Source organism: Manis pentadactyla, chromosome 11 (assembly GCF_030020395.1).
Source record: "Manis pentadactyla isolate mManPen7 chromosome 11, mManPen7.hap1, whole genome shotgun sequence".
Lineage (NCBI taxonomy): Eukaryota > Metazoa > Chordata > Mammalia > Pholidota > Manidae > Manis > Manis pentadactyla.
In genome coordinates, this window is record NC_080029.1 from 89,859,369 (window position 1) to 89,886,514 (window position 27,146).

Genomic DNA, 27,146 nt, shown 5'->3' on the forward strand with positions numbered 1-27,146 from the left:
TCTCTTCTGACCCTTTTGGCCTCAATACCTGCCCATTAGTGGGCATGAAGCCGAGGTCAGCCCAGGCTGGGCTGCTGACAGAAGCTCTGTCCCCTCTTCAGTCTTGGCTCCAGGCTGCCAGGATGGCATGGCTTAGCTCCAGCAGCCACTGCTGATGTTACCCTCTACCACCAGTCTCTGATGAGAAGTGGGGGACATCTGCCCACGGGACAGCCTGGGACAGGGAGGGGGGGCATTTTATAAGGGGGGAAGGCTGGCTGGTGATAAAGGGCATACTGCTAAGAATCTTTGTTCTGGGAGGCTCAGAGGGGAGAAATCCTTTAGTGTTCTACTTTTATAGGTTTGGAGATTTTGCTTTCCCTTGGGTCGGGAGTGGGAAAAGAAGGGGCACTGGTCCTAGGAGAACCTGGTCCTTTGAGAAGTTTCCATGTCATAGTCTTAGCTTTTAGCTTCCATTCACATACTTCCTCTGCTGGGTGGTTCCCTCCTTGAAACATGTCCCCCATCACAACTGACACTGGGCCCCTTTATAGATCTAGAGGCATATTGGAAACCGTCTTTTAGGGTTTATTTCCAGCATAGGGGCTAGCAGCCCTGATTATCTTAAAGGCTGTCTTCGTGAATGCTGGAGGTTCAAGGTCTAAGAAAGGTGAGACAGCGTGTGTGGTGCGGGAGGAACCCCTCAGTCACATTCCAGGGCGGGGTTTCTCCTCTCTGCCTAGGCAGCCCCAGCATTGGGGGTGCTTCTCTATACTGGAGGCGTTCCGTCGCCCAGCCCTTCCCTGGGCACCTCCCAGCAATCTGGTGACTTGACACTGTCCTTTTTGCTGCTGTTCTTTTTACCTCCTAAAGCTCCCCTCCCCCGCCTGAATTAGGAATGAGGCTTTGTTCTGGGGTGGACTCAGCATTTCTCAAGAACCTACTATGTGCACAGCCAAGAGTTTTTGAAGTGAAGCCCCGTATAAGTGAAACTCTGGCAATGCAAGGTGCCCAAGGCAGTCCCTTCCTGCACCTCACTGGAACCTCCCACACCTCCGTATGACCTCAGCCTGCTGTGCCCACCCACCCCGCTGACCCCGCCAGCATGCTGGGGTTCGGAAAGGCACGTCTGTGGGTATGAGACGGAGCCACAGCATTCGGTGACTAGGGGTAGACAGGTAAGTGTCCACACTTGGTCCCGTCCTAGCTTGGGGACGCGAGGGAGGGAGTCCAGGCCCGTCTGTCAGGCTGCCCGCCCCATTCTCCCTCACCCGGAGAGCTCTGATGTTCCCCTCCGTGTTGGAAGAGGGTGTGTAGGTGTCAAGGACTCACAGACCAGGTTCTGCTGTCAGCTGGAAACGGATGAGGGTTCCATACAACTGCTCCTGAGAAGGGTGCCTTAGGAACGGGAGTCGGAGGCGGTAAGGTGAGGGGTAGAAGGAGGAAAGAGATGCGGGTGAGGGGTTACCAAGCCAGGACCGACCTTGCTAGAAAGGAAAGGAGACGTGGCAAGCAGGGAAGTCGGAAAGATGAGGCAAGGGCGGGAGGGGCTTCTCAGCAGTCGGGGCCCTTTCGCTGGAGTCTGGGGCCCTTTCAGCAGGAAAGGGGGGTTTATCCTTGCTTGATTTTCGGTTTCGGCTGGTCTTACCGAAGGTTTACCCTGGGGGGCACAGCCGCTGGAAAGGGTGGGGTGTTTCTCGGCCCGCAGTTTTCTCCTGTGGGTGCTGAGGAGAATGGGAAAGGGATGTAGAAGGGTGACGGCCAGGGCAAGGGCGAGATAATTTTTTTCGGGGGGTGGGAGGAGTAGCAGCTGGGGGATTGGGGCTCCAGAGTCGGGTCACCATGGGATACGGGCTCAGGGTCTGTAGACGAAGAGCAAACCCAAGAAGCTGGCAAAGAAAACCAGCCCCCGCTACCACCCTCCGCACCGTACCCCTCCCCCCAGGCCCCACCACTCCCCGCACCGCCTCCCCCGGCCGCCTCGTGCTGCCCCCTGCGTTGGGACGACCGACCCACGGTTCTGATTGGCCGGAGACAGGGAGGGGGGAGCCGAAGGCCGGATTGGCTGGCGGGGCCAGCGCAGGGCGGGACGGCTGATTGGCGGAGCTGGCCGAGGGGCGCGCTGCTGATTGGCTGGGGACGAGGAAGCAGGAAGGAGGGCGGCGGAGGCTCCGCTCTCGGGGAGTTTGTGGGGGAACCGCGAGCGGCGTAGCGGATCCCGGAGCCCGGCCCCCGCCGCCCGCCAGTCCGGCTGCCTACCCCGCCCGTCCGGCTCCCACCGTCCGCCCGCCCCGGCCAGGAGCGCCCGCCCCCCCCCGACGGCCCCGCCCGGCTGCGGCCCCCGCTCCGCCTGCCCGGCCCCGGCCCCCAGGAGGAGGCGCTGACGCAGCAGCGTGGAGCCCGGGAATTGAGCGCCCCCGGGGGGTTCCAGCCGCCGGATTCCAGCCCGGCCGGGGCCTGCGGGCGCCCAGAGCCGCGCCGTCCGCGCCGCTGTCCTGGTGAGCTTGGGGTCGGGGTCGGAGATGGGGGAAGGGGCGAGAGGGCGGGAGGAAGCGAGCGAGGCAGGCAGACGAGTGAAGAGGAGAGGACCGGCTGCCCGTCAGCGCGCCCCACCAAGCGCGCTGCGCCGCCGCCCCCGCCAGCCCGGGAAGGGACCGACGGACGGACGACGCGAAGCAGGTGCGGCCGCCTGCTCGTTTGCGCCGCCTCCCTCTCCCGGGTCCAGCACCATGGTCCCGCCATCGAGGAGGGCGGCGCGCCTCGAGGTGACAGCCCCCGGGGGCCGCCCGCCTCGCAAACCAGGGGCGGGGTGGGTGGCGGCTGCAGGGTGGCAGCTCGGCCGGGCGGCGGCGGCACGGGCGTCCCGGGCCGCGTAGGGCGGGAGGACGCCGGTCGTTCCTTCGCCGAGGCTGAGCCGGCTTGCCTCCGAGTGCGCGGGCGGCGAGGCCCCCGCCACCCCCACCTCCGGCGTGCCCCCTCCCCCATCGAGGTCCCCGAGGCAAGGGGCCGCGGCCGGGGGGCGGCGCCGCGGGATCGCCCGCTCTTGGTGGTGGTGGGGTGCCCTCCCGCGCTGGGAGGTGACCGGTTATTGCTGGATGGGGGGGGCAGGGGATGGGGGCCGCGCCGGGGCTGAGGGCAGCGTAGACCTGACCGGATCGGGTTGGGAGGAAGGGAGGCGCCGAAGACGGAAGGGAACCGGTTCGAGAAGCGAGTGTGGGCCGCGGGAGGCCCGGCGGGGACCGTGCGGAGCGGCGGCCGAGTCTGAGGTGGGGCGGGGGGAACGAAGTTGTCAGACCGCCTCCAAGTGGCAGCGGGATCCCATGCTCACGGCCCGGCCTGGTCCTGCCCTGCCTGTCTTGTCGCCTCTTCTCTGGGGCTGGGGGCCGGGTCAGGTCTGGCCCGAGGGGCCCGCTTGGCGGTGAAGCGCTGGACAAAGGCGGCGCCGGAGCGGGCGCAGGTGGTGGCGTCGGGGAGGGGAGCGGGTCCGAGCCACCCACCCGGAGGGGCGTACGGCAGGGCCGGACTCTGCCCCGGGGATTGCGGGAGCCGGGGTGCCCGCCGGGAGAAGCTGCGGCACTTGCTTACAGCTACAGACGCCTGTCGTCTTGCCATTCTGGAAAGAGGGGTCGATCCTGCCAGGGCGGAGGGGAAGAGAGATGTGTGTATGCACACGGTGGGCTGGGCGGTGTGGCAGCGGGGTTGCTGGACTCACCGAGGTGGCAGTTCCGTCAACTGCTCTAGAGCCTGTCAGGATTGAGCAAAGAATGCACACAGGCAGAGGTTTAATCTCACCTGGGACTTCTCCTGGTGGCCCATTGTCCACAATCTTAAGAGGGCAGAAGACCAGTTGGATAGGAGACCAGGAGATAACTGGCAATGTGCTCCAACAGTCCATCCACAACTGCCTTCAGCACTTTTATTTAGCCAAAGAAGGTACCTGCATAGGGAAATGAGAAGCTGAGCTGATAAATCTAGGCAGGAATTTAATGATTAAATGAAAAAGATTTCCAGTCCTTTTTCTTTGTGTCACCTTAGAGACTTTCCTCTTCACCCTTTTCACCCCCTTGTCTTCTAAAAAAAGGAGAAAAGGGCCCTATAGGGACCATATGCCCTGGAGGGACACAACAGTCCTTGGCCAGCTGGAGGACACTTAGGAACCAGTGGTTTAAACTTTGAGCACCTGTAACCCCACCAGTGACCAGCTCTTAGCTGGATGTTGTTTTTCCATTTGTAAAAACCCACTCAGAACTTCTGTCCCCCCCACCCTTATGTGACCCCATACCTAAAGGAAGAGATGGGACCACAAAAACAGACTCAGGCTGTGTTAAGAATGTGGACTTTTTGCTGAGAATCTGGGTTCAAGTCCCACCTCAGGTAGCTGTTGGTTACAAGCTCCTCCCAGCTGTGGTTAGCTATAATCTCACCCTAGGGAAGTTGCCCTGTCAGCCTTGCTTAGTATGGGCATGGAGTTAATTCATGGCCACCCTCCATCCACCTCCCCAGGAGGATCTAGACCCCAGCCTGGGTGAAGCTGAGGCTTGTGGGGAAGGCAGGTATTACCTCATGCAGGAGACTGAAGTTCGTTCTGAGAGAGTTTAATTGTATGTCTAAGATCCAGAGAATGACGAAGGATCTCAAGGCCTTTGTGTCTTCTCTGGAGGGTACACAGTATGTAATTTCTTTTGGTGGCAGTCAGAAGGGGGTGAACTGGTCTGGCCACTAGAATATAAAAGGGAATTGCCAAAACAACCTTTCCCTCTGTGGCAGGCTCTTACCTAGTGGTGGGAGACTCATATCAGTCAGATTAAGTGTTAAAGAGAGTTTTCTCTGGAGAGTTCAGCAAGTGAAGAGGTTTTCCTTTTTATTTTTATTTTTTTGTATTTCCCTCCTCTTTCTGTTTCCCTGCCATCTCCATGTCGGGCCTATGTTGTTGTCATGGTCTCCCTTTCCTTCCTGCTTTCTCTGGTCCTTCTGATCCAGTCATTATGCAGTGACTAGATCATTCTTCTAAGCACTCCTTCTCCCATGTCACTCCTGTATGCACAGACTTGTAGTGGCTCCTCTTCTCCTACACTCTGACCCTAGACAATTTGCTGGAGTCTCTTCCCTAGCCAAATTTTGTGCATTTATCTCCCTGAATCTTTGCTCTTGCTGCTTTTGCCAGTTGTCTCCAGCATGGAGTCCCTTACCTTCCTATTCTCTCACCTCAACTCTTCATCCTGAGATTTTGACCCTGGAGTTTATGAATGGTTTTGCAAGTTGGAGTTCTTACGGGCAGGGACAGTGTGAGTGTTAAAGTAAACCTGTGTGTGTGTGTGTGTGTGTGTGTGTGTGTGTGTGTGTGTATTTTTGAGGATTTCTGGTATAGTACTGTACACCTTGTTTTTTGTTGAATGAATAAATGCAGTTGGCTACTTAGTTGGGTGGGAACAGAGAGGAAAGCTTTCTCTCTGCTTCCCCAGAAGCACTCAGTATGCAGCCCTTGGTGATTTCCAGCCTTTTCTGTGAAAGGCATATAGATGGGCATGTTTGGGGTGCTTTAGCATGGGGAACAAGTGAAGTGTAGCTGTTTATGATTCTCTGGCTAGTGAAGTCTATCCTGTGGATTGCTCACATGACACTCTATAGACATGATTGGAAAAGAGCTGTAATCTTGTTTTCTTTCTACCCAACCAGGCCATTCTCTCCACCCGGCTTTGCTGTTCTTATGCAATTTTCCTTGTTGTCCATGCTAAATGAATCCATATGTTTTATCTCTTCTCAATACTGGGTGTAAATGAGGGAGAAAACATGGCAATGAGAACTGAAAAGAAAAAAGATTTCTAGGTCTGGCCTGTTGGTGGAACTTTTGGGGCTCCTGTTGAAAGAGGTGTTTTATAGGGGCATCTCTGACATGGGAGGCGCAGTCAGCCCCATCCTGGACCTATCAGGAAGGAAAGCTATGATCCCAGCTCTCTCCAAACTTGTGTTTTGTTTACCATCAACCCTGGACCATAGGGGAAATGGGAAAGAGGAGTGATGACTGGTTTGAGTCTAGACAGTTAAAAAATAAATTCTGCATGTATCCCCCTTTCCCCAAACCTCCCTTTTGTGCCCCAGTTTGATGATTAATGGACCAGCATTTCCCTTCCAAGCGGGAACGCCACCCCTCACAGTTGTCGTGGCAACGCCACCGCTCCCTGTCAGTTAAAAAAAATCCCCACTACTTCTCCTTGCTTCTACCGTAGCAGGAGACGAGCTACCTCAGACTGCATCTCCTGGGCTCACGCTCAGCTGCTTAGGCTGTTTTTGCTGTGTGTCCTAGAACACAGTCCTTTCTCTCTTTCTGGGGTTCACCTGAATTTCTTCACCCAGAGCAAATTGTGCTGCTCTTGGATTCAGCAGCCTCTGGAACACTTCTGTGAAGAAACAGAGAAAATTACTGCTTTTTTAATTCATCCACAATTCAAATTAAAAACCAGGAAGTGCCCTCTTCTATCTTTTCCTTCTGTATTAAAAAAAAAAAATCCTCTTCACACTGTCTCTGGTATGTAGAGGTGTAAGTGCGGGGGCAGTTTGACATCCATAAAGAAAGTTTCCATAAACCTGGAAGGATTTCAGCCTCCCACCATACATATTTCACATGGGTGTTCTATGGGGATTTTCGATTTATTTATTTTCATTCCTCCTCACCTCTTTGTCCCAGCATTTAGGAGGACTTGCCTGTTTTAATCTTATCTGTTCTTATTCCTCTTGGCCTCTCTCCGACAACATCTGGCCCCAGCACCCTGTCTCAAGGTGAGTCATTAAAGAGAAAAAAAAAATCTTGAGGGGTAAAAAAGTCTGGAGTTGAGAAGTAGCCTGTGTTGAACTCAGGCTGCTAGCCGAAGCTGCCAGATTTATGGAGCATTATACGAACAGCCCCAACATTAAAAGGCCTTCTTTTTATGAATGGGTTGTGAAGAATGTAAATAAAGCAGCATCTCTCAATGGAGAAGCATTTTACATAAGCAGTACTACCCTGGCCCAAGTGTTTATGGGAATTTGCTAGCACAGTCTGGCAAGATTCACTTCCTTTGTGAATTTGCCATTGTGCTGGGGACTTTGGAGGGACAAGGAGAGTGTGCTTCGATACTGAGGGCAGCCGTAGCATTCCTGCTCTACACATCCCTAGCCTTGACTTGATGGGCCAGCCCATGGTCTGTTAACTCTTAAATACATAGTCAGGAGCTTGTGATGATTGGAAGCATAAGCTGCTGATGCCTGGGGTCCTGAGATTCTGCATCTCTTCACCCTTTGGGTTGCTTCAGCCTCCCCAGAGCAGGGGCCAGAGAGGTCTTGGATGATGAAATCCTGCCTAGTTTTATGGAGGCACCTAAGTGGAGTAAAACGGACTGGTTTGAATTTCAGCTCCTTTATGTTTCCCCTGCCCACCTCCTGGTACCGCCACTAATGAGCAGTAAACGGCTAACAGGGAGGAGGAGGAAGATCAGTGGAGGCTGTTAGGCTGCAGACAGCCTGCTTGGGGCCAGACACCCAGCAAGTGCCCTCAGCTCCATTGAGCTGGCTTTGCAGAGATGGTGAGCATCAGTAGGCCCTGGGGTCTTGGCACCCTGCCCTAGGCAACTTGGTATAGAAGCTGAGGGTCAGAGGATGGTTTGGTGAGCAGGCCTCAGGGCAAAGTGACACACAGGACTGTATTGTGTCCTGGGAAGGATTTCATCCAGATTCTTTTTTTCCCAGTGGAAAACACCTGTGAGAATGGTAGTTACTCATCTCAGTGTTCTTCATGCTGCACTCAGCCCCCACCCCAACAATATTGTCCTTGGGATCCTCTGCAGGGCTGACACACCAGGGATAAAAGAATGGGTTTGTCTTTCAGTCTTTCTGAGATTTGAAATGGGAACTTTTTTCTGAGACACCATGACAAGTTACCTGAATAAAAAAAGGATAGGTGACTTTTCTTGGTTAACAGTGTCAGTGCCAGTTAGAACCTGGGGTCTACATCTTTTTTCTCATGTCAGTTTCTTTTCTAGCGGGTTTTGGGGTGGGGGTGAGGTGCTCTGACCTCCTGTCCTTGGCTAAGGAGAGCGGAACCTGGTGTATTTCTGCTTTGCTTGATCCTAGGATCTCACCTGGAGTGGTGTTGACTGCTCTTACTTCCATTCCATCTCCTGGGGCCTGTTTGGGCCCCACATCCTCCCTGGATGCAGCCCTTCCAGTGTCCTGCCTGCAGATGAGAGGGGGTGGCCCCCACACAGGTCCTCCAACTGCACCTAAAATGTTTTAGACAAAACATTGTCTAAAATGTCTGGGGAAAATTCAGTTTGTTGATTACATTCTCATCTGACCAGGTGTCTTATTAAAGAGTTGAATTATTCATTTTTAGAGGATTTTTGTAGATAACTGTGGATAAAATGAAGGTTCCTGTGGCCAGGATTCTCACCTGGCCCTGGTTGGCTGGCTCACTACACATGTGTGGGCAATGTGTTGTTATTGACTATATAAAGGCTCCGCCCAGTGCTCTGGGCGACATGGTGGCACGGCTGCAAGGCTGCAGGAGAGCAGAGAAGAGGCTGGAGTGGTGGCAGCACCGAGGACAGGCCCAGAGGACGGCTATGTGGGCCAAGAGGCCCAGAGGCAGAGACTGGCTTGTTGCATGCAGACTCACTCTGAGTGAACGGGATTTTAGTGATTGACATGCCACCATGGAAATAAAGTTGGGTATAAACCCTTTCATCCCAAGAACGTTTTACTGTCATTTCTTTGGTCACATTGAATCCATAGTGAACTTGCCCAAAGGCTGAAACCCATTGGCAAGACAGTATCACAGGACAGGTGTTAGGTTGCTGCTTAATGCCAGGGGAAAGATGGAGGCACATTCCCACTACAGTCAGGGTAAGCAGGACCACCTCAGAAGTGAGGGGTGTCCCCTGCTGTGTACCTGGAAGGGTTCACACAGTTTGGACAGAATGTAGAAGAATTATAAAATTGCTGAAATGACTATAAGAGATGATCTTCAGAGAAAATTGTAAGGACTTGGATTTATTCAGCCCAAAGGGAGGTAGCAAGGGGCAATTAGTTAATATGTCTTAGAATATTAAGATGGTTTGGAGTGTGATAACCAAATTTCAGCCTTCGTTACAGTTAGATTTCATCTGATTTAAGGGATGTTTTTCATGGATGGGGCAAATCTATGGACTTCTTTTCTGGATTTACTGTAAAATCAAGACAGCATATCTTTGAAGCCCTTACCACTTTCTAGGGTATAAAATGGGTTCGTTTCCAAAGCACATGTAGGAGTTTATTGGGAACTTTGAGCAGACTTTTCCATAGAAACAATTTATAATATTATGTTCCCTGGCCAGCTCACAGATGCCATTTAATGGAGTACATCTTCAATTCCCTTTGTGGTGAAAAATCAGGAAAAAAGAATAATGTGTTGATGCCAATAATTAAAGCAACACAGAAAAACGAGTGAACTGAATGTTAATCTGTGACCCTGCAGTTGTGCTGTGTTGCGGTGGGGGTGTGGGCTTTGGGATTGACCCCAGACATCCTGCCTGTACACTTGATAGTGTGGGAGTGTGGGCAAGTTCTTTTTCCTCTCTGTACGTTTGTTTTTTTCTTGTTTGGATGCGATGATAACTACCTCATGAGGTGGTTAGGATAAGTGAAAACAAATGTGATATGCTTAGGGTGGTGCCAGGGGTATAATGAGCACTTGACAAACATTAGCCACCCTGTTAGACTAAAGGCCTCTGCGGTGGATCAAGTACTCCCTGCAGGGCACACTTAGGGGATTCGGGGACGGATAATGCTAACTCTGGTTCTGTGTTGCTGAGTTCACCTTTGTATCTGTGACATTCTTTGTCTTGGTCACTCAAGTGTGCTTCTAGTACCACCCTTGCTTGCTTAAATGGTTTGGAGTGAGTGGAATGAGAGGAGTATTTTCCTGAGATAGTTGGGCAAATTGGGAGAAGAAAGCGATAGTAGTGAAAGGGTTGTGCTGTGTGAGTATGAGAGCTTTCCTAAAGCAGTCCTGTTCAAATGTGCATTACATTGAAGAGGCGCAGTGGGCTCCTTTGGGGGTGGGGAAAGTTTAGGGCTAAGAATTTCTTTTCCTAGGCACCACATGGTGCCATCAGTCTAAGGTAGAAATGTTAATGTGGTGTAGGGCAGGTGGGCAGCCAGATAGCTGCTAATTCAACAAGCTCTTATTAAGTGGACAGGATTTAATGGTAAGGAAGGCAGAACCCACCTGTCCCCACAAAGCTTGCCTCCTCATGGGGATGGTGCTGATCACTAAGGTGTGAGATATTTGGGTTGGGTACCCATAACTAGTAGAGTCTGCTTTGTTCTTGCTTGTGCTGGCGGAGTGTTGGGAAGGCCTGGTCTTGGATCTTGTCCCTAAACACTGGCTCATTCAGGAAGTTAGCACTCTCCTGGGGAGGCTGAGGGCAGAGCTCCCATCTTGGCCTGGCTGGCCAGTTTCTTCTGTTCAGGAAAAGAGAGAGCACCTCTAGTCTTGGCAAACCATCTTAGAAATCTAAATTGTTGGTTCTTGGAGTGTCCTGGTGGCTGAACCAACACATATCCTTTGCCACTCCTGGGCTGGTGCCTGGACCAGGCTGGTGAGTTGTTGAGTGTTTTGAAGAGTGGCACATCGGGAGCCTGGGCTTTCCTCCTGGTTCTTTGAAGGGCCTTTGGCTGAGCTTTGGGTGCCCTGCCCCTAGTCCTGTTTTATTCCTTCCACACTGTTAGCTATCCTGGAGCAAATCGGTCCTGCTTCAGGAATGGATTTGTTTCTGGCCCAGCCTGGGCACTGTGGAGGGGGGCAGGATCTGAGGGAGTCTATCGCAGAGCACCCTTGTCCCCCAACATGGTGCAGTGCCTACATGGAGCTAAGAGGGGTGAGCCTGGGAAGAGTTACATTTGTCTCCTGCCTCAAAACTTAAGCTCTTGTATGTTGTCCCTTCCTACCTCCAAATGTTTACGAAGCAAGCCAGTTTCTCAGACTGCTGCCCACTCCACCTCGGCCTTTGTTCCCTCGGTTCACCTGCGTGAGGTAGGCCTCAGTAAGTATCTGAATGAAGACCAGGCTCAGATGTGCCCTCTCTGAAGCCAGAGTGCTCTCCACCAGTTCTGAGCACTGTGTCATAGCCTTTGTAAAGCTGTTGTGTCCTGTGTTTTCCTACCAGGCCAAGCTCCAGTTTCTTAGTCTTTTTTTTTTTTTGCATTTTCTTAGTACTCACTTAGCCTAGTATTTGACAGGTAGGGGGAAAGAATGACCTTGTATTGAGCACCACTGTATATAAAGCCGTCTGCTAGGCACCCAACACTCATTTTCATCTAACTTGATCCTCATAACAACTCTGCAACGTAGATAAGGAAACCAGGTCTCAGAGAAGTTCAAGCCATTGATTTAGGATTAGCAGCGGTACAAAGAGGCTTCCAGCCTCTGTGGGTGTCCCCTCCATTGGGTTGAGCCATGGCAAGGGATCAGCAAGTCACAAGAAGTATTGTGTGCTTGGGAATGAGCAGCGGGTGCTCTGGCTGAGCCGGACCAGCCCCTGTAGTTATGGGTCTACCTTGTGCACGCAGGAGCTGTGCACTGGGAAAGAGCTAGGAGAAGGCAGGTGGCCTAACAGTAGGGATGTGAGCCTATAAGGACACCCTCAAAAATTAGTTTTGTATTGCACGTGATTACCTTCTAATTTGTCAGGTTGTAGTAAAATATGATGCTCTCTGCCCAGTCTCCTAGCTCAGGGTCTTTTGGATCTGAGGGTTATACTGTCTCTCACTGTCAGTCGCCTACCTGTAGGAAGAGCCTTGCCCCAAGACTAGGATACTGGCATTTTCCAGTGAGGAGAAGAGATTCCACCAGCTTTACTGTTACTGTATTCCTGTATTAATGGCAATTCCAATATAAAATTGGGGGGATCCACTTTACAGTCTGAATTAAAATTCCCGTCCCTCCCCACTGAGATTTGTGTTCCTTTACAGTTAGAGGAGGGAAATGTCTGGCAACAAGTTAGGTGGGGGTTCTGGACACTTGGGTGCAGCTCTGGGTGTTTATGTCTGGGCTGTCCTACTGGGGTGGTCAGAGTGGACAGGAGTAGCCAAAGATGGGTCCTGGCTGCTGGGCTGGCTTGGCCAATATACAAGACCCTCTGTGAGGTGGGTATGGACCTTCCCTGCATTGCTGCTGCTGCCTCCCTAGGCTCCTGGGAGCCGCAGTGTGAAGTGTGAGGAGCAGGTGATCTCACAAGCCATAGGTAGTCTTGGTGCCTCCTGGGGGCAGACCCACCCATCAGATGGCCTCCAGACATGAGGGCAGTCTATAAAACAAGATGTGTCCAGACAGGTCAGGCCAGTTCCCTTTGGCTGAGCACTGCTTCCTGCCCAGGTGTTTGTAGGATCCCATCCTGATTGCAGAGTGAATTGAGTGCCCCAGCAAGTGAGGCTGAACTAGGGCATCAGGGACAGCACCCCTGGGCTTGAGCTCAGTGCTGCCAGAGCCAACAGTTTTGCTCTCTGTTGATGCCTGCACTGAAGCAGCAGTCAGATGGCTGGAGCAGGCAGAACACAATGCCCTCTGACCCCATCCCCTGGGCCTTTAGCATCTGAGGATTTCACCTTTCACCATGGAGTTGATGTTTTCTGGGGGCCCAGAACTGTCATTCAGAGTCTGTTGGGATATGCTTTCTGCTCCCACTCTCTTTCTGTGCTGTGAATGGACGCTCCTGCAATTTACCCCACAGTTGGGTCCCTCACGGGAAAGGAGCAGCCTTGCCATCTTTCCCTTTGGTTGACACTTGGAGTGGTAGCAGAGTAAAGTTCAGGTGCAGGCCAGGTGTTCAGACTTGTCACAGTGGCACTGGCCCTGGCCTCCTGCTGTGGGGAGCCACCCAGGCCGAGGGCAGGCTGCTTGGTCTCTGTGGGTCTAGAGGGGCAGGGATGTTGGCCTTCCCTGTTGCAGCTCTGCGAGGCTTTGCACAGTGACTGGTGTTAGCCTTGCCACATTTAGGGTTCTTCGGACGAGGAACCTAAAGTTCAGAGAAGTGTAAGTAAGTTGCTTTTAAGGAAGAGAGCTGGTGTTTAAATCCAGGCCAGCCTAACTCAGAGCTGTAGTTCTTCTACTTAAACAGCTGCGCTGGATTCAGCCACATCTTTACCTGGCTTTACCGTAAGAATTTCGGCAGCTTCGTCTCTGCTATTGCATGAAGTTACATATCTCAATTTAAATTAACAAGAGCCTGCCTTTGTGCTCTTGCTGCTGTTCTTCTCTGATAGAAAATATAAGAAACTCGGTGCTCATGAAAAAGTGTTACTCTTTTGGGGGAGGGGACGGTTATTTCTGGAGATTGCCAAGGAGGGCAGTGCTTAATTAACCCAGTGCCAGTTGTATGGCTTTAGGTATAGAGGGAGGTGTCATGAGTCAGGGCCCTCCTGACCCTCACCCAGGTGATCACCTGGTCTGAATATCCCACTACCACCACCCCTAGTATTTCCCTTCTATTACAAATAAACCAAAAAGCCTGAAAAGCCAAAAAAAAAAAAAAAAGGCAGTAGGTAAGAGAGGTTTTGGGATGGGCAGAGGGGCAGAGCCCTGGGTCCTGAACCCTTAAGGATGAGGGTGTGGGGCTGCAGTGAATAGCTGAGCGGAAGTAAGGGGAGACCTGTGGCCAAAGCCGAAGACCTCTTCCTGCCATACTGCAGCCTCTGTTTTGTGGGAGGGACCTGGGCTTGCCCTGCCTGTCCAGGCTCCCCACCCTCATTTTCCCCTCAGTGGTGCCCACAGCCCGCACTCCTCCAGGCCTCTGACCCTCTCTTGGACATAGCACCTTGAGTGTGCTCCACTTGTGCTGCCGTGGAGTAGTTGTGGAGCTGCTGCAGCTTGAGGGCAAAAGTCCCCCCGCCTTTGTGCTTTGGTCTCCACAGACTTCTCCCAGCCCTGTGCAGGGCTGGGGCAGCATTAAGCCCCAGACCTGGCACTTCAGCTGGGCCTGATCTCCCCCTGGATTCGGAGCCCCAGTGTGCCTGGAGCTGAGCTGGCCCTCTCGCTGTGCTTAGAGTGCACTTGTGATTTTGGATTCAGACTGTGGTTCGCTGGGTCTTTTTGGCTTGGAGGACTACTGGCTGGTCATTTGCAGTTCAGGCTGGAGACAGTGAGGCTGCTTTTCTTCAGTGAGAGCTTGCCTGACATGTTTAAGGCCCTGGGGAGTCCCTCCTAGGAACCTTCTCCCAAGGGGGACTGGACTGCCTGTGCTTGGGAGGACAGGGCTTCCCAGAGAGGAGGAGGGTAATGCTGAGAGAGCCCAGGCACCCTTGTCCCGTGGCGGTGGTAGGAAGTTCCTGATAGAGCTAGGGTGTAAGTGGGAGGGACAGGGGAGCAGGAGGGTTGGCAGAGCTGGAATGGGAACCAAGCCTACCGCTTCCCCAGACTCTTCTTCCCCCATGGAGCTGGGCCACGCCCTGCAGGTTCGAGGGGTCTGGCAGGCTGGGAGTGCCCTGCACCCAGCCCCACCCTAGGGCACAAAGCTGAAGCTGAAGTTCTCACGTGTCCCTTCAAAGCGTGACTCATAATACTCGCTTTCCTCAGATTGGAGTGCAGTGGGGCAGGCTGTGGGGACCCGAGCATTGAGTGACATTGCCGCCTCAGGCACCACTTGAACTCTAGGAGTTGTTTGGTGGGTGACAGAATTTGGCAGATACAAGGGAGGCTAGCAGGAGGCTCTTAGGCTTGGTTTGGAAATGTGACTCGTACCCTATGATTTAGACTCCCCGGGATCTTCAGCACAGGTACACTGGGTATCCCTGAGGGACCAGAGTGTTGAATGGGAGGTGAAAGGGTGCCATACTCTACAAGGAACGTATTCCCAGGTTCTGTGGACAGGCTTCTGAAAGAGAAGGCTCCCCACCCAACCTCTCCCTGCTTAGGACCTTTTGTGTGTTGAGAGGGGAAGATTAAGTCACGGAGAATGTCCCAGAATCCCAGGACCAGTCCACCAGCCACCTGGTGGGGGATGGGGTGGAGGGGAAGAAGCTGCACAGGCCAGTCACCCCTCAGCTAAAACTCATTCACTGACCAAGCTGGAAAGCACCTCCCTTTGCTCACTCTCTCTTTCCCATCCGCCCCCTCCTTGCTCTGTACTCAGTGTCCAGATTCTTAAAGGCCACAAGCCCAGGTGACCTCAGCCTTGACCTCCAGCCATTCCCACGCCTGGCTCCTCTGGTAACTTGGGGCCTGTTGAGGGGCATCAGCCCCTGCTCAGCTGTGTGGTCTGTTTGTTCACATATCTTCTTCTCTAGGCCCTTTGTGGGTGGGGGAGGCTGGGCCTGCACTTTCCTAGGAAATGGAGACGTTTCTCTTTATTGTTGCGCCTCCACCTCAGGCACAGGGTGGCCTGCATTTGAGCAAAGGGCCTGTAGGCTGTAAGCAGCCAGGATGCTTTTGAGAGTGGAAGGAAGCATTGCTAGTAAGCAGCTGAGCAAATGGGGATGAATGAGAAGCAGGAGTGTCTTAGGGAGCTTAGTAGATGCCTGGGTGTTTTAGGGGTTCTCCCTGTGCTTCAGGAATGAATGGATTTGCCTTCTGTGACTCTGTGTCTTGCTTGGGGCCTGGTCTCTGGGCAGTGGCAGGTCCCTGCGCATGACCAGAGCAATGCCTAGCACCCTGCCTCTCTTTTCCAGTTTACCCAGTCCTTTCTTGGTGGTGTCGGACACCCACGATGCTTTCAGCCTGGTTTTCAGAACACTCTATCTCAATGAGTACAGCCTGTCCCAGGAGAGAAAGCAGGCATTGACCCCAGCCACTTGTCCAAGGCCACAGGAGCTAGCTGGGAGGGGCTCGGGAATTCCTGGGGGTTCTGAGGTGTGGGACTTTCAGGGTTAAATCCTGGCTCCTTGGGGACTGCGGGATTCTACCCAGCTCCTCTGGTGAGTGGGTGTGAATAACAGTAGCAGTGGGGAAATGAAGCTGAACAGCCTGGGCCTGCTGGGTGGGGCAGAGGTCGCAGGGCACCAGGGAGGGCAGAGCCATGCCTGGCACCTTACTTGGCACTCTTCTGACCACTCTTCATACCCCCTCTCCCAGTTCTTGGCCATGCCAGCTTCCAGTGTGCAGCCAGCTCTGACCCCTTTCATTCAGGATGGGGCCCGTGCTATCTTAAGTATGTTGTGGGTGGAAGAAAATTTTCCAGGAAAATTAGGGGATGATGTCTGGTCAGAGGCGTTTTCTCTCTCGGGGCTTTATATAGCTACCCCCCCATCCTGCTCCCTGCCTGGAGTTTTACCTACTAGGAGGGATACCTGAAGAATAGGGCAGACCTGACAAGTCAGGACTAACTAACTGGTTTGTTCCCTGAGTTGGTTCTTCTCTCTGATCCGTTCTTTTCTAACTCCTGATGGTTGGTGGAGATCTAAAGCTGCACAGGTCTAATGTGTACTCCCTGAGTCTTCCACCCGGGAATGCCGGCCTCACCTTCCCGCCATCCCTTCCACAGGCATTGGCACTGGCTGGGCTGCAGAGACCTCCTATGACCACCGGCTCCTCAAAGCCAGGCCTTCACCCTTCAGGGTTTTTTTTTCCAGCAAGACCCAGGTTATGGCTGTCCTCCTCACAGGCTGAGCTTTGCCTCCTTCCAAGCCCACAGGCAGGTTCCTCATATCAGCGCCCCACTGTCTGCCTCCCTTTCGTCCTGTGGCCCGCCCAACTCAGAAACCCCAGGATGGGAGAGGGAACAGGTCATGCTTTTGAAGGAATGGATGGGCTCCCATCACCCAAGCTCCTATCGCAGCCTGATGGTCAGAGCTTCTTCCTGTCCTGCCATGAGTGGCTAGTGGGAGAAGAACGGGGGGCGGGGGGGCGGGGAACTGAGAGCTTTGCCCCTGGCTCCTTCTCTGTTCTCTCCCTTGAGTCTGCATTGCTCTTTTCAGGGGCCCCACTCTCCTAGGCTGCGATGAGAATGGGGCAGCCAGTTCTTGCACACCAGCTGGTAGTCTGACCCCACTGGAACTTTGCATCCTGGAAAAGCGGTCCTGGGAAAATCCAGACTGGAGATAGGGTGAGGGTAGGCCAGTCACTGTGGGGGAAGGGGTGCCGGAGGGGCTGCAGTAGGGGAGAAAGGCAGGCCAGGGCAGGCTTCTCATTGCCTGCCTTCTGTGCTCCAGATTGGACATACTCCATGACACACACTCGGAGGAAGTCCCTTCCCATGCTGAGTTCGGGCCCCAGTGGCCACCGGGAGCCCCTGCAGATGGAAGGCAGCAGTGTGGAGCAGGGGACGGAGAGCGTAGAGACAGGAATGCCCGAGAGCCCAGGGCACCTCACCGGGCGCCGCAAGAACTACCCACTGCGGAAGCGTCCATTAGTTCCTGAGAAGCCCAAGGCCTGCAAAGTGCTGCTAACCCGCCTGGAGAATGTGGCTGGTCCACGGAGTGCAGATGAGGCTGATGAGCTGCCCCCTGACCTGCCCAAGCCGCCCAGCCCAGCTCCAGCCAGTGAAGACACGGGCCTCACGCAACCCCGTAAGAGGCGCTTGGCTTCCCTCAACGCCGAGGCCCTCAATAACCTGCTGCTGGAGCGAGAGGAAGCCAGCAGCCTGGCAGGCACCCGGCGCAGTCGAGGGGGAGACCCCCACCGCAGCCGGGACCGGGACCGGGCCTCAGGGGTCTGGTCCTCCTCCAAGAAACGGCCCCGGCTGGGGGTACTTGGCGGAGGAAGTCGGGACTTGTCCCCAGAGTTAGCACCAGATGAACGTGCCCGCCGAGATGGTGACCCAGCTCCCAAGAGACTGGCTAGCCTGAATGCAGCCGCCTTCCTAAAGCTGAGCCAGGAGCGGGAGCTACCCCTGCGGCCACCTCGTGGCCACCCAGAAGCAGATGGGCACTCCACTGAGCCACCAGCACCAAAGGCCCTGAGGCCAAAGTGGGCCAAGGTCAACAGCAAGAACTATCCCAAGGCCTGGCAGGGGGCTGGCTCTGGAGAGGCAGCAGGCCCACCTGCCTGGCAAAGGTGCCCTGAGGAGCCATGGCCACCTGCCACCCCTCGTGGGCCATCCAGCCAGCCATCTTACCAGCCCCTGAGCAAGGCTGTAGAGAGCCCCTTGGGGCTGCGCCCCCACCTTCCCCTGCTGATGGGTGGGCAGGCAGCCCTGAAGCCAGAGCCTGGACGCCCAGGCGAGGAGTCACCTGCCCCCAAGCAGGAACTGCACCAGCCCTCTTTCCCTGCCCCCCAGCTCTCCCCCCTGCCAATGCCTGGCAACCCTGCCCACTACAGTGGCCTGTGTGGTCGGCCTGAGCTCACTGCGCTAGGCAGCTTCTACCTGTACTGCAGCCAAGATGGGCTGCAATGTGGGGGCTACTCTTCCTGCCCCATGCTCCCTGAGGGCAAGCTGTCCCCAGTGGCTGCACCTAATGAGGGGCTCCTCTTGGCCCCAAGCTCAGTGCCTGCAGGCACCCCTTTCCAGCACCCTCCCTGGGGCTCTCGCTACTGCTCTAGTGAGGACACTGAAATGAATGGCTACAGCATCTGTGAAATGTTGTCCCCGTCTCTTACCCACATGAGCACTACTTGTGGTGGCTGCCCCTGTAAAATGCCTTTTGCAGCAGGTGAGTTTTCCTGGGGGTGGGTGTCCCAGGAGGGTGGGCCATGAGTTGGGATAGGGCTCCTTGTCTAGCTACTGTGTGGGAGGTAGGAGACTTTGAGAAAGGAGAACAACCCTAGTTTTGTGCCCTGAGCCTTGGAACATTACCAGGAAAGGGACCCATGTTTAGCTCTCAGCAGCCCTGCTGTGTTCCCACTGTCTAGGGATCTTTCTTGGCCAGGCAGTTAGGTAGCATCATGGTGATGGAGGAGCCAGGAAGGGCCTCTCTCTTCCCACTGGTTTACCCATTCTTAGACTCTTAGTATAGTTAGATACTGAAATTAGGACTTTAGCCAAGTTGTTCCTATTCCCTTCTACTCTTTGAGGAAAGCTAGAATTCCTTACTTTGCAGGAGCCCAGACCACCTGCCTGCTGGCCAAGTTCAGCATTCATGGGAAGGGTGGTGGGTACCAGCCCTAGTAGCCCTAGTAGCTGCAGTAGGACAGCGTTGTCCTGGCCATCCAGGCCCTGAAAGAGAAGTAGTACCCATACTTAGCATTACCTTGCTAGGGGAGGGTGGGGTGGGCATACTTGTCAACAAACAAGCATTGTTCCCTCGCGTAGGGTGCTTTCAGGGCCCATGGCTTTGGTGTCTGCCTTCTTGGCGAGACGTAGACACCTGAGAGGCTTGTGCTGCAGCTGATCAGACACCCCCACAGTGATTTCTCTTCCCCCAACCTGGCAGGAGTGTCCTCACATGCCTCTTCAGGCTTCCTTCCTGGGTTCTGGGTGGAAATGAGATGACTAGAGCCATCCTGGCTGGCAGGTCTGCCCTGCTGCTGATAAAGTGAGGAGCCAGGCCTTTTCAGGGCTCCACCACACATACCCCTTCTTGTAGGGGTCTATAAAAAACTTTATAGACCAGTTGACTGACCAGACTGGTTGTTTAAGGTTCTGGCATGAGTTGGACCTTCAATACATGTGAATAGGCTTCTGGAGCTTTTCCTTCTCTTTTGTACCACTCTCCAAGTCTAGACAACTAACCCATGGGATCTAAAGCCCTTATCCCCTTGCCCTGGGACCCCAGGAAGCACCATGTGCCAGCCACTGTTCTAAGTACTTTACATATGAGAGACCATGTGGCATGTGATTGAGCCCAGACGCTGGAGCCAGAATGCCTAGAGTGAAGTGTTCTAACCTACTTGTCAGCCACATGACTGTAGGACAAGCCAGGAACTGCCCTTGTGTAAATGGGGGTAATAGTTCCTACCTAGTAGGGTGTTCGTAAGGATGAGATGAGTTAATATACTGATAAGAAAAGCACCCAGGATACACTATATGATATTGGCAACTCTTTTTTCTATTGCAAGGCACTGAGAAGTAAAGTGACTTGCCTGAGGTCACACAGCTAGTAAGTGGCAGGTCCGGGATTCATATCCCAGGCTATTGGACTCAGATCCCCTGCTCATGAGCCCTGATGGGTAGCCTTAGAGAATATTAAGTCAGAGCCAGAGACCCTGTTCCCGTTACTTTCCCTTTTTTATTTCAGTCTAGAAAGGAGATGGAGATGTCTGTGGGTGGATGTCCAAAATCAAGAAACACCCTCACTCTAAAGTCCCCTGACTCTACCTACCACCTCAGTGATCTTTGAGTTCACATGTAGAATTAAGAGAGGAATAGACTCTGAAAACAGAAGGATTGGTGGGGGTTACTGCTTGTTCTTACCTGCCCTGATGCTCCTCTCTCCTTTTCCCAGAAGGCTGCAGGTCCCTTGGCCAGCTGGAATTTCCTCTCCCAGAAGCTGGCCATCCAGCCTCACCTGCCCACCCATTCCTGGGATGCCCTGTGCCCAGCGTGCCACCTGCAGCAGAGCCTGTCCCCCATCTTCAGACACCCACCTCAGAGCCCCAGACAGTAGCCCGCGCATGCCCTCAGAGCGCCAAGCCTCCTAGTGGTTCCAAGTCAGGTCTGCGCACGGGCTCCAGCTGTAGGCACACCGCCCGAAGCAAGGCTGCCTGCAGGCCCAGCCATCCCAAGCAGCCTCGTGTCCAGCGTCCACGCCCACGCCGCCGCCGCCGCCGCCGCACTAATGGCTGGGTGCCTGTTGGGGCTGCCTGTGAGAAGGCCGTCTATGTCTTGGTGAGTGCCAGCTCTTGGCTGATGGGGAGACACGACATAGGACCTTCAGTGAGGTATTTCCCAGAACCCTGAACTCCCAGCTCTAGCTGCTCTGGGATGCGAGAAGGGGCTCCAACTCACTTGTACCCCAGGAACCTGTCATGCCGGCCCAGCCTGCTGCCCGACTCTGTACTGAGCCTGTCCTGAGTGCCTTAGGGAGGTCGGGATGCATAGTCAAGTCATGGTTGGTGGCTGCCATCTCTGTCACCGACTCTCAGGGAAGCCATCTGAAGTATTTTGACCTCTTATCCCTGCTCACACTCTTCCTTCTCTCCTGGATTGTAAGTGGAGGGTATTCATGGAGGCTCTTGGATATGTACATATAGGGGACGTTGGCACTGGCAGAGAATATTAGGGATACAGGAATGTCTGGGATGATGAAAAGAATATCGACTAAACTTTATTGAGCACTTCCTAGGTGCCAGAACTAAGCTATGCACTTTGCACACATTATCCACTTTAATCCTCATGACTACCCTATGAAGTATGTACCTTATGTTCCTACAATTGTCCTCATCTCAAAGGTGAGGAAACTGAGGTATGGCGCTAGATTAAGTAATTTACCCATGACCATGCTACTTACAGTGGTGTTCTAAGGGTCAAAAACCAGACTACCCCATTAGGAAGCTTGGGACCTGTCCAGTGCTGGGGACTTGGAGCAAGAGAGCTGGCTCTCAGGGGTGTGGTGGTCACAGTGCAGCCCTGAAGCTTCAGGCCACTTTCCCACCCCTATTTCCATTTTCTCCTTTCTTCAACCGCTGGCATTTCCCATCCGCATGTGCCCCTGAAAGCCAGGCTTAGGGCTTAGGGGCTGGTGTGCAAACCACTTTTGCAGTTTCCCATCCTCAGTGGTTTGACTGGCCTGAGGAAAGTGTAGAGAGGAGGTCATTCATTCCCTCCATCCCCCCCCTCCCTCCTCACTGTGAGTGTAGCCCCACAGCCTGTTCATGTCACTGGTCTGTTGCTCAGGATGAACCGGAACCAGCCATCCGAAAGAGCTACCAGGCGGTGGAGCGGCATGGAGAGACGATCCGAGTCCGGGACACTGTCCTTCTCAAGTCAGGTCCCCGAAAGACATCCACACCTTATGTGGCCAAGATCTCTGCCCTCTGGGAGAACCCTGAATCAGGTACTCCCTTGCCTAGGATTTGACCTGTCACTAGTCTTCCCGTGTTCTTGGCACAGAACCTGCCTTGCATTCAGCCAATGTCTGTCTGCTGCTGAGGGCTGCAAATGGCCTTGTGCCTTGGGTTGGGATCAGCTCATTTACTTTTTCAGTGACCAGCACCTGGGCATCTGTCCCCCTACCTCACCTGTCAGCACCTTTACCCCCTTGTTCCTCTGCGCCTAACAGCCTTCCAGGCCACTGAATTGCCAGGCTTTGCCTGAGGCAGGGGACAAGGGTAACTGGAACCTGCAGGATTGGCCCAGGTATTGCAGATGGATGAGCCTCCACGGCAGGTGGCCAGCCTGCCTACCTGTCTGAGTAATTCCGGGGTTGCCAGCTAAAGCCCCATCTGCTTCTCTTGTGCTCTAGGTGAGCTGATGATGAGCCTGTTGTGGTATTACAGACCAGAGCACTTACAGGGAGGCCGCAGTCCCAGCATGCACGAGGTGAGCTGCCTTGCAGGCGGGGTGGGGGGCAGGGGTGGCGAAGGGAGAGGTTGTGGCACTAAGGAGATGGTATGAGGGGAGGCAGCCATGGGCAGGCAGGTCCCTGCGTTCGTCACCTTGTACACCAGCAAGCCTGGGAAAGGGCCCAGGTTTTTCCCAGAACTGCCCCAATTCATGTTTCAAAGCTTTTTCTTAAAAGGGGGCAGAAAGGGAGCTCTCCAGGGCAGTGGGTGCCAGAGTGGAAGCAATTGGCTATATCATCCTTGCCGCAGGAAAGGGAGATGGAGCTGCATATCCAGCCCCCTTTGATACTGTCTGCTGCATGAGAGGACAGGGAGAAGATGCCTGCTCCCACTCTTGGTCGCCTGCCAAGCAGGGTGCTGGTGCCATCTGGGAGTGGTTGCTCCACCCCTAGTCCAGGCTCCCTTTTACTTTGTTTCTCTTGCTGGGACTTTTCATCTAACTGAGAAGATGTGCACCAATTCCCCTTTTCCTCCCCTGCACTGGGAGTGGGGTTGGGAGGCTGATGACAGGGGCTGAGGTGGGCACCTAGCTACACCTGAGAAGGAAAAACCGCTGGCATTTCCCAACCCCATGGTGAAATGCCATGGGGCTCTGTGTAAGGAGCAGATAGGCCAAAATTTCAGGGACGCTCTCTGGCTTTCTAGTTCTTTCAGGTCAGGAGTGCCAGCAGAGGGGTTAATGTCTGTCTGCCTTGCTCCTGGAGTTGGTGTTTCCCACCCTGGTAACGCATCTCCTCCTCTCTCCCCTTGAGCCTTTGCAGAATGAAGTGTTTGCATCCAGACATCAGGACCAGAACAGTGTGGCCTGCATTGAGGAGAAGTGCTACGTGCTGACCTTTGCTGAGTACTGCAGGTGGGTGCTGCCCTGTGCCTCTGGCTTACCTCCCCTCAGGTGCCACAGGGCTGTTTGGGGGCTGCTGGGATCCCCAAGGGGAGCTCACTGGCTGGGCTTGATCTTCCCAGAACTTTCTTCTCCCCGCTTGCTTCCACCATCTGAATTTTGCGGAAGAAAGAAGAGAGATGGTTCCCCCTCTGAGGAAGAGTGGTTGGGGCAGAGTTGGGGGTGGTTATAGCACTGCTTTCAGAGAATAATCGAGGAGAATTGGCAGGTGGTTGAGAGGGAGGTCGTGGCAGGTGTGTCACACAGTGACAGAGAAGATGGACTGGCAGTTGCCAGAGTGTGGCCCCCAGGATGGGTGGAGGCAGCAGCCCCTCCTGGGCGGCAGGGTACGTCCCCACTCTTAGGGCTGCATGGGGAAGGACTTCATCTCCCTACAGAGGCGGCTCTGGTAAGGACAGTGAACGGTATGTCACTGCAGATTCTGTGCCATGGCCAAGCGCCGAGGCGAGGGCCTCCCCAGCCGAAAGACAGCACTGGTGCCCCCCTCAGCAGACTACTCCACTCCGCCACACCGCACAGTGCCCGAGGACACGGACCCTGAGCTGGTGTTTCTTTGCCGTCATGTCTATGACTTCCGCCATGGCCGCATCCTCAAGAACCCCCAGTAGCCGCCACCTGCCCACATGGGCAAGTGGGGCTTGGGGCAGGGGCCACACTTGAAGCACAGCACTTGGTTAAGGGGCCACAGGGGCCTTAGGTTGCTGGCCTGTGGTTCTCTTTTGGGGGGAGGGCAGGGATTCCTTTGGGTTCTGGGCCCCATGGGAGGGTCGGGGAGGCCAGGGTGTAAGGAAAACATCAAAGCCCTCAGCTGGGCCCAAGGGACCTCTCGGTGGTTCCCTGGGTGGGGACTCCTGAAGAAGTAGTCTTCCCAGGGGCTGGGCCAAGACTGAGGGGCATGGGGCTCGGGTGGGAGGGGGCCCTGCAGGAACCAGGCCCAACAGGCCCTTCTTTAGCTTCCCCTGGGCCCTTCAAGGGGGAGTGGGAGCCAGCTTTACCTCACCCAGTGTGACCCACTGCTTCCCCATTGGCCTGGGACCAGGCTCTCCCAGATTCTAGCACAGCTCTGAGCTCGTTCCTTTGAGGCATAGAGAGCCAGAGGCTGGCTTCCAGAGCATTGACTTACTCTTCCTTGACTCGGGGCCTTTTCCTGGCTTTCCTCCTTTGCCCCTGCGGTAGCCCTTGGTGCCGGGACAAGTTACCCAGCCCTCACAGTCATGGGTGTGACCCACTGTGGGAATCAGCTTCCTGTCCACCTCCTGGTGAGAGCCATCTAGCAGGTCTGGCTCCTCAGAAGTTACGGGGTTTGTCGTCTCTGGGAAGGCAGAAGGGAGCTGGGAGTGGATGGAGGGCAGGGGACTAGGAAAATTGCTACCTGATTTATTGAAGACTTTTCCTCTTGCCTTATATTTGGAGGTTCTAGGAAACCTCTTGCAGAATTTCACACGTGACTCTTCTAGCCACACCCACCTGAAATCAAACCAAAGGAGTGCTGTGGCTCCCCTCGCCCTGCCACCTCTTACCCTAGTTTTCTGTAGATTGCACTAATTTACATCCCAGCAAGAATCAACACTGTATCAGTCCACAGACCTGCTGAGCTGCAGCTGCTGTCTCTCTCTCTCTCTCTTGGAGCTAAGGACTTGCATTTTCAGTTTGTTCCTGTTGCCCAGGGGCTCTGTCTCACCTCATGCTGCTCCCCAGAGTAGATGAGGAGACTCTGTCCCCTGTAGCCCTTACTTGGCCCAGGCCCTGGCCCTGAGGCTCTCTGTGAGGGGCTGGAGCAGCCTGGCTCTTTCCTATTTGTACCAAAGAGGAGCATGGTGGGGAGAGGAGGAGCAAGCGGCACAGTGTGGCGTGGGCCTGGCGGTCTGGGAACCTGCTCAAGAGCACTTCCACAGGACATACCCCAGGGGGCAGGAGCCAAGAGGGCAGCACTGGGTCATCCTCCCCTAGGGAAGGGCAGAAGTACCCAGCAGGTTGAGGAGGTGGCACTAGGTGGGGACAGTTGGGCAGAAGTTGGAGAGGGAAGTGGAAGCAAATCCTGAGGGCTCTCCCAGCAACCCTGGTTCTGTGCTGACCCTGAGAAAACAGGCCGCTCCTGATTGGTCACTGGACTTGGGGGAGGCCTGGAGCTGCAGAGGTGAATTTACACATGGCAAGCCCAATCCCAAACCCAAAGGAAGGGACTCAGGTGCCCTTGTACTGAATAAGCTGTTTGGAGGATGGCATGGGTCTGGGGGGGCAGGCAGGAAGAGGTTGGCAGAGTGGCCGTGATGCCCAGCCTCACCCAGCAGGAGAGGAGATCAAGGCTCCTCCTCCCAGGAGGCAGGATCTGCTGCCCAGAATTTAAATGCTTTTGAAATCTCTTAGATGTGGAAATATTTTTTCGAACCTGAAAATGCAGCTGGTAGAATTTCAATGGAAGCATAATTCATGTAAAATATATTTTAGTTGATATTTTGTAAAATGCACTTTTTGTGTGTGTCGACCCTGGTTTCTCAGATCTGTATTTCAGTGTTTACAAGGGAGGGGAGGACCTTTCCTCACTTCTCTTTTGACAGAGATTAGAAGTACTTCTTTAAGAAAAATAAATAAATTTGAGAAATTGTATTGATTTAGAAAAGGATCATTTCCTGCGTGTCTTGTCATCCTTCTGGGTGTGTATGCACAGAGGCTCGCTACTGTATATTTTGGGGGTCTCTCTTGGTCCTCACAGTGCAGGGGTTCACTTAGGCAAATAAGCAGTGAGGGCAGAAAACTAGGGGGAAGGCAGAGGAGGAGAGGCAATGAGGGGAATGGTAACCTGGAGTTGACTTCTTGGCATCCTGGTGGCCAGAGCCACCACCTGGACTCTGAAATCCTTGGGTTGCCAGCCCTCACCTGGGAACTGGTCCCAAAATAGGCACATGGTGAAGATACCACCTTGTCACCTTCGGTCATTCATTTGGGGAACTGGCCAGCAGAAACTGTGCTAGGGCCTCAGCATCTTGCAACTGGCACTCTGACTGAAGGCCACATCATGGGGCCAAAGGCTTTTACTGCTTGGCTCAACCCAGCCCCAAAGACAGTACTGACTAAGTTCAAAGTGGAGTGGCTCCAAGGCCATGGGTGTTCCTAGGAGAAAACATGGCTGTCCCACCCTTGTCTGCATTTTGGTAAAGACATCTGGCAGGTGCATTTCCATAGAGGTTATCAGTGGCATGGGTACCACCATGGACTGACAGTATAGCATTGCCAGCAGTGTGCTGCCCAAAAGAGTCCCATGAGGTGGATGGGACTCATTTACAGATAGGGAACGAGCCAAGTACCTTGCCCAAGAACAACTCCAGAGTAAGTGGCTATTCCTGAACTCAAACTGCTTCACTCTGACTGCCAACACAGAAGACTGTTCAGAGAAATAAGCATCTGGCCAAATTATCAAAACTTTTCAAAAGTTAGTTTTCCTAGTATGAAAGACGTACTTAAAATTTTGATTTTAAGTAGAAAATACCTCACCACCAGGAACCCACCTTCAGTGCTGTTGGAAGCAAAGGGCAGTTTGGTAAAGGCTGAACCTTGATGCAAACTTCTAAATGAGTGAATGATACATCCTGAGGTGCACCCCAGCATTCAGACTGGGATGTGGGGAACCTACTCTGAGAAGCTGGAAGGCTACCAGGCTTCCCATTCCCTCCCCTTGCTCAGCCTGTGTGCTCAATGGAGCTAGGGGTTGAGGGGTCATCAGAGCTTTCTAGCTTCTGCCCATCAGAATCTCATTCTTCTGAATTCTAATCAGCAGTAGTTCCATTCTCCCACTAAACTCAAAGCCTCTGTATCTTCTATTCCTTTACTCCTTCAGTACAACATATCCTGGGGTCAGCTGCTTCCTGCCTCCCAACCATTTTG

The 27,146-nt window shown here is 53.9% G+C and overlaps 1 protein-coding gene across 5 annotated transcripts; it reads left to right on the top strand.

Moving 5' to 3' along the window:
- Nucleotides 1–1,280: 1,280 nt before the first annotated feature.
- BAHD1 (bromo adjacent homology domain containing 1) lies at nucleotides 1,281–25,892 on the top strand. Of its 5 annotated transcripts, XM_036923850.2 has the most exons (8): nucleotides 2,131–2,477; nucleotides 16,900–17,027; nucleotides 17,134–18,573; nucleotides 20,305–20,687; nucleotides 21,696–21,855; nucleotides 22,264–22,340; nucleotides 23,116–23,216; nucleotides 23,683–25,892. In XM_036923850.2, exons 3-8 carry the CDS (start codon nucleotides 17,148–17,150, stop codon nucleotides 23,870–23,872), a joined length of 2,337 nt encoding a protein of 778 aa, XP_036779745.2. In that variant the 5' UTR covers nucleotides 2,131–2,477; nucleotides 16,900–17,027; nucleotides 17,134–17,147; the 3' UTR covers nucleotides 23,873–25,892. The 5 variants fall into 5 exon arrangements, with proteins under 5 accessions (XP_057344667.1, XP_036779747.2, XP_036779745.2 ...); XM_057488684.1 differs by lacking the exons at nucleotides 2,131–2,477; nucleotides 16,900–17,027 and adding an exon at nucleotides 1,281–1,400; XM_036923852.2 differs by lacking the exon at nucleotides 16,900–17,027 and having other exon boundaries at nucleotides 2,130–2,477; nucleotides 20,308–20,687.
- Nucleotides 25,893–27,146: the final 1,254 nt, after the last annotated feature.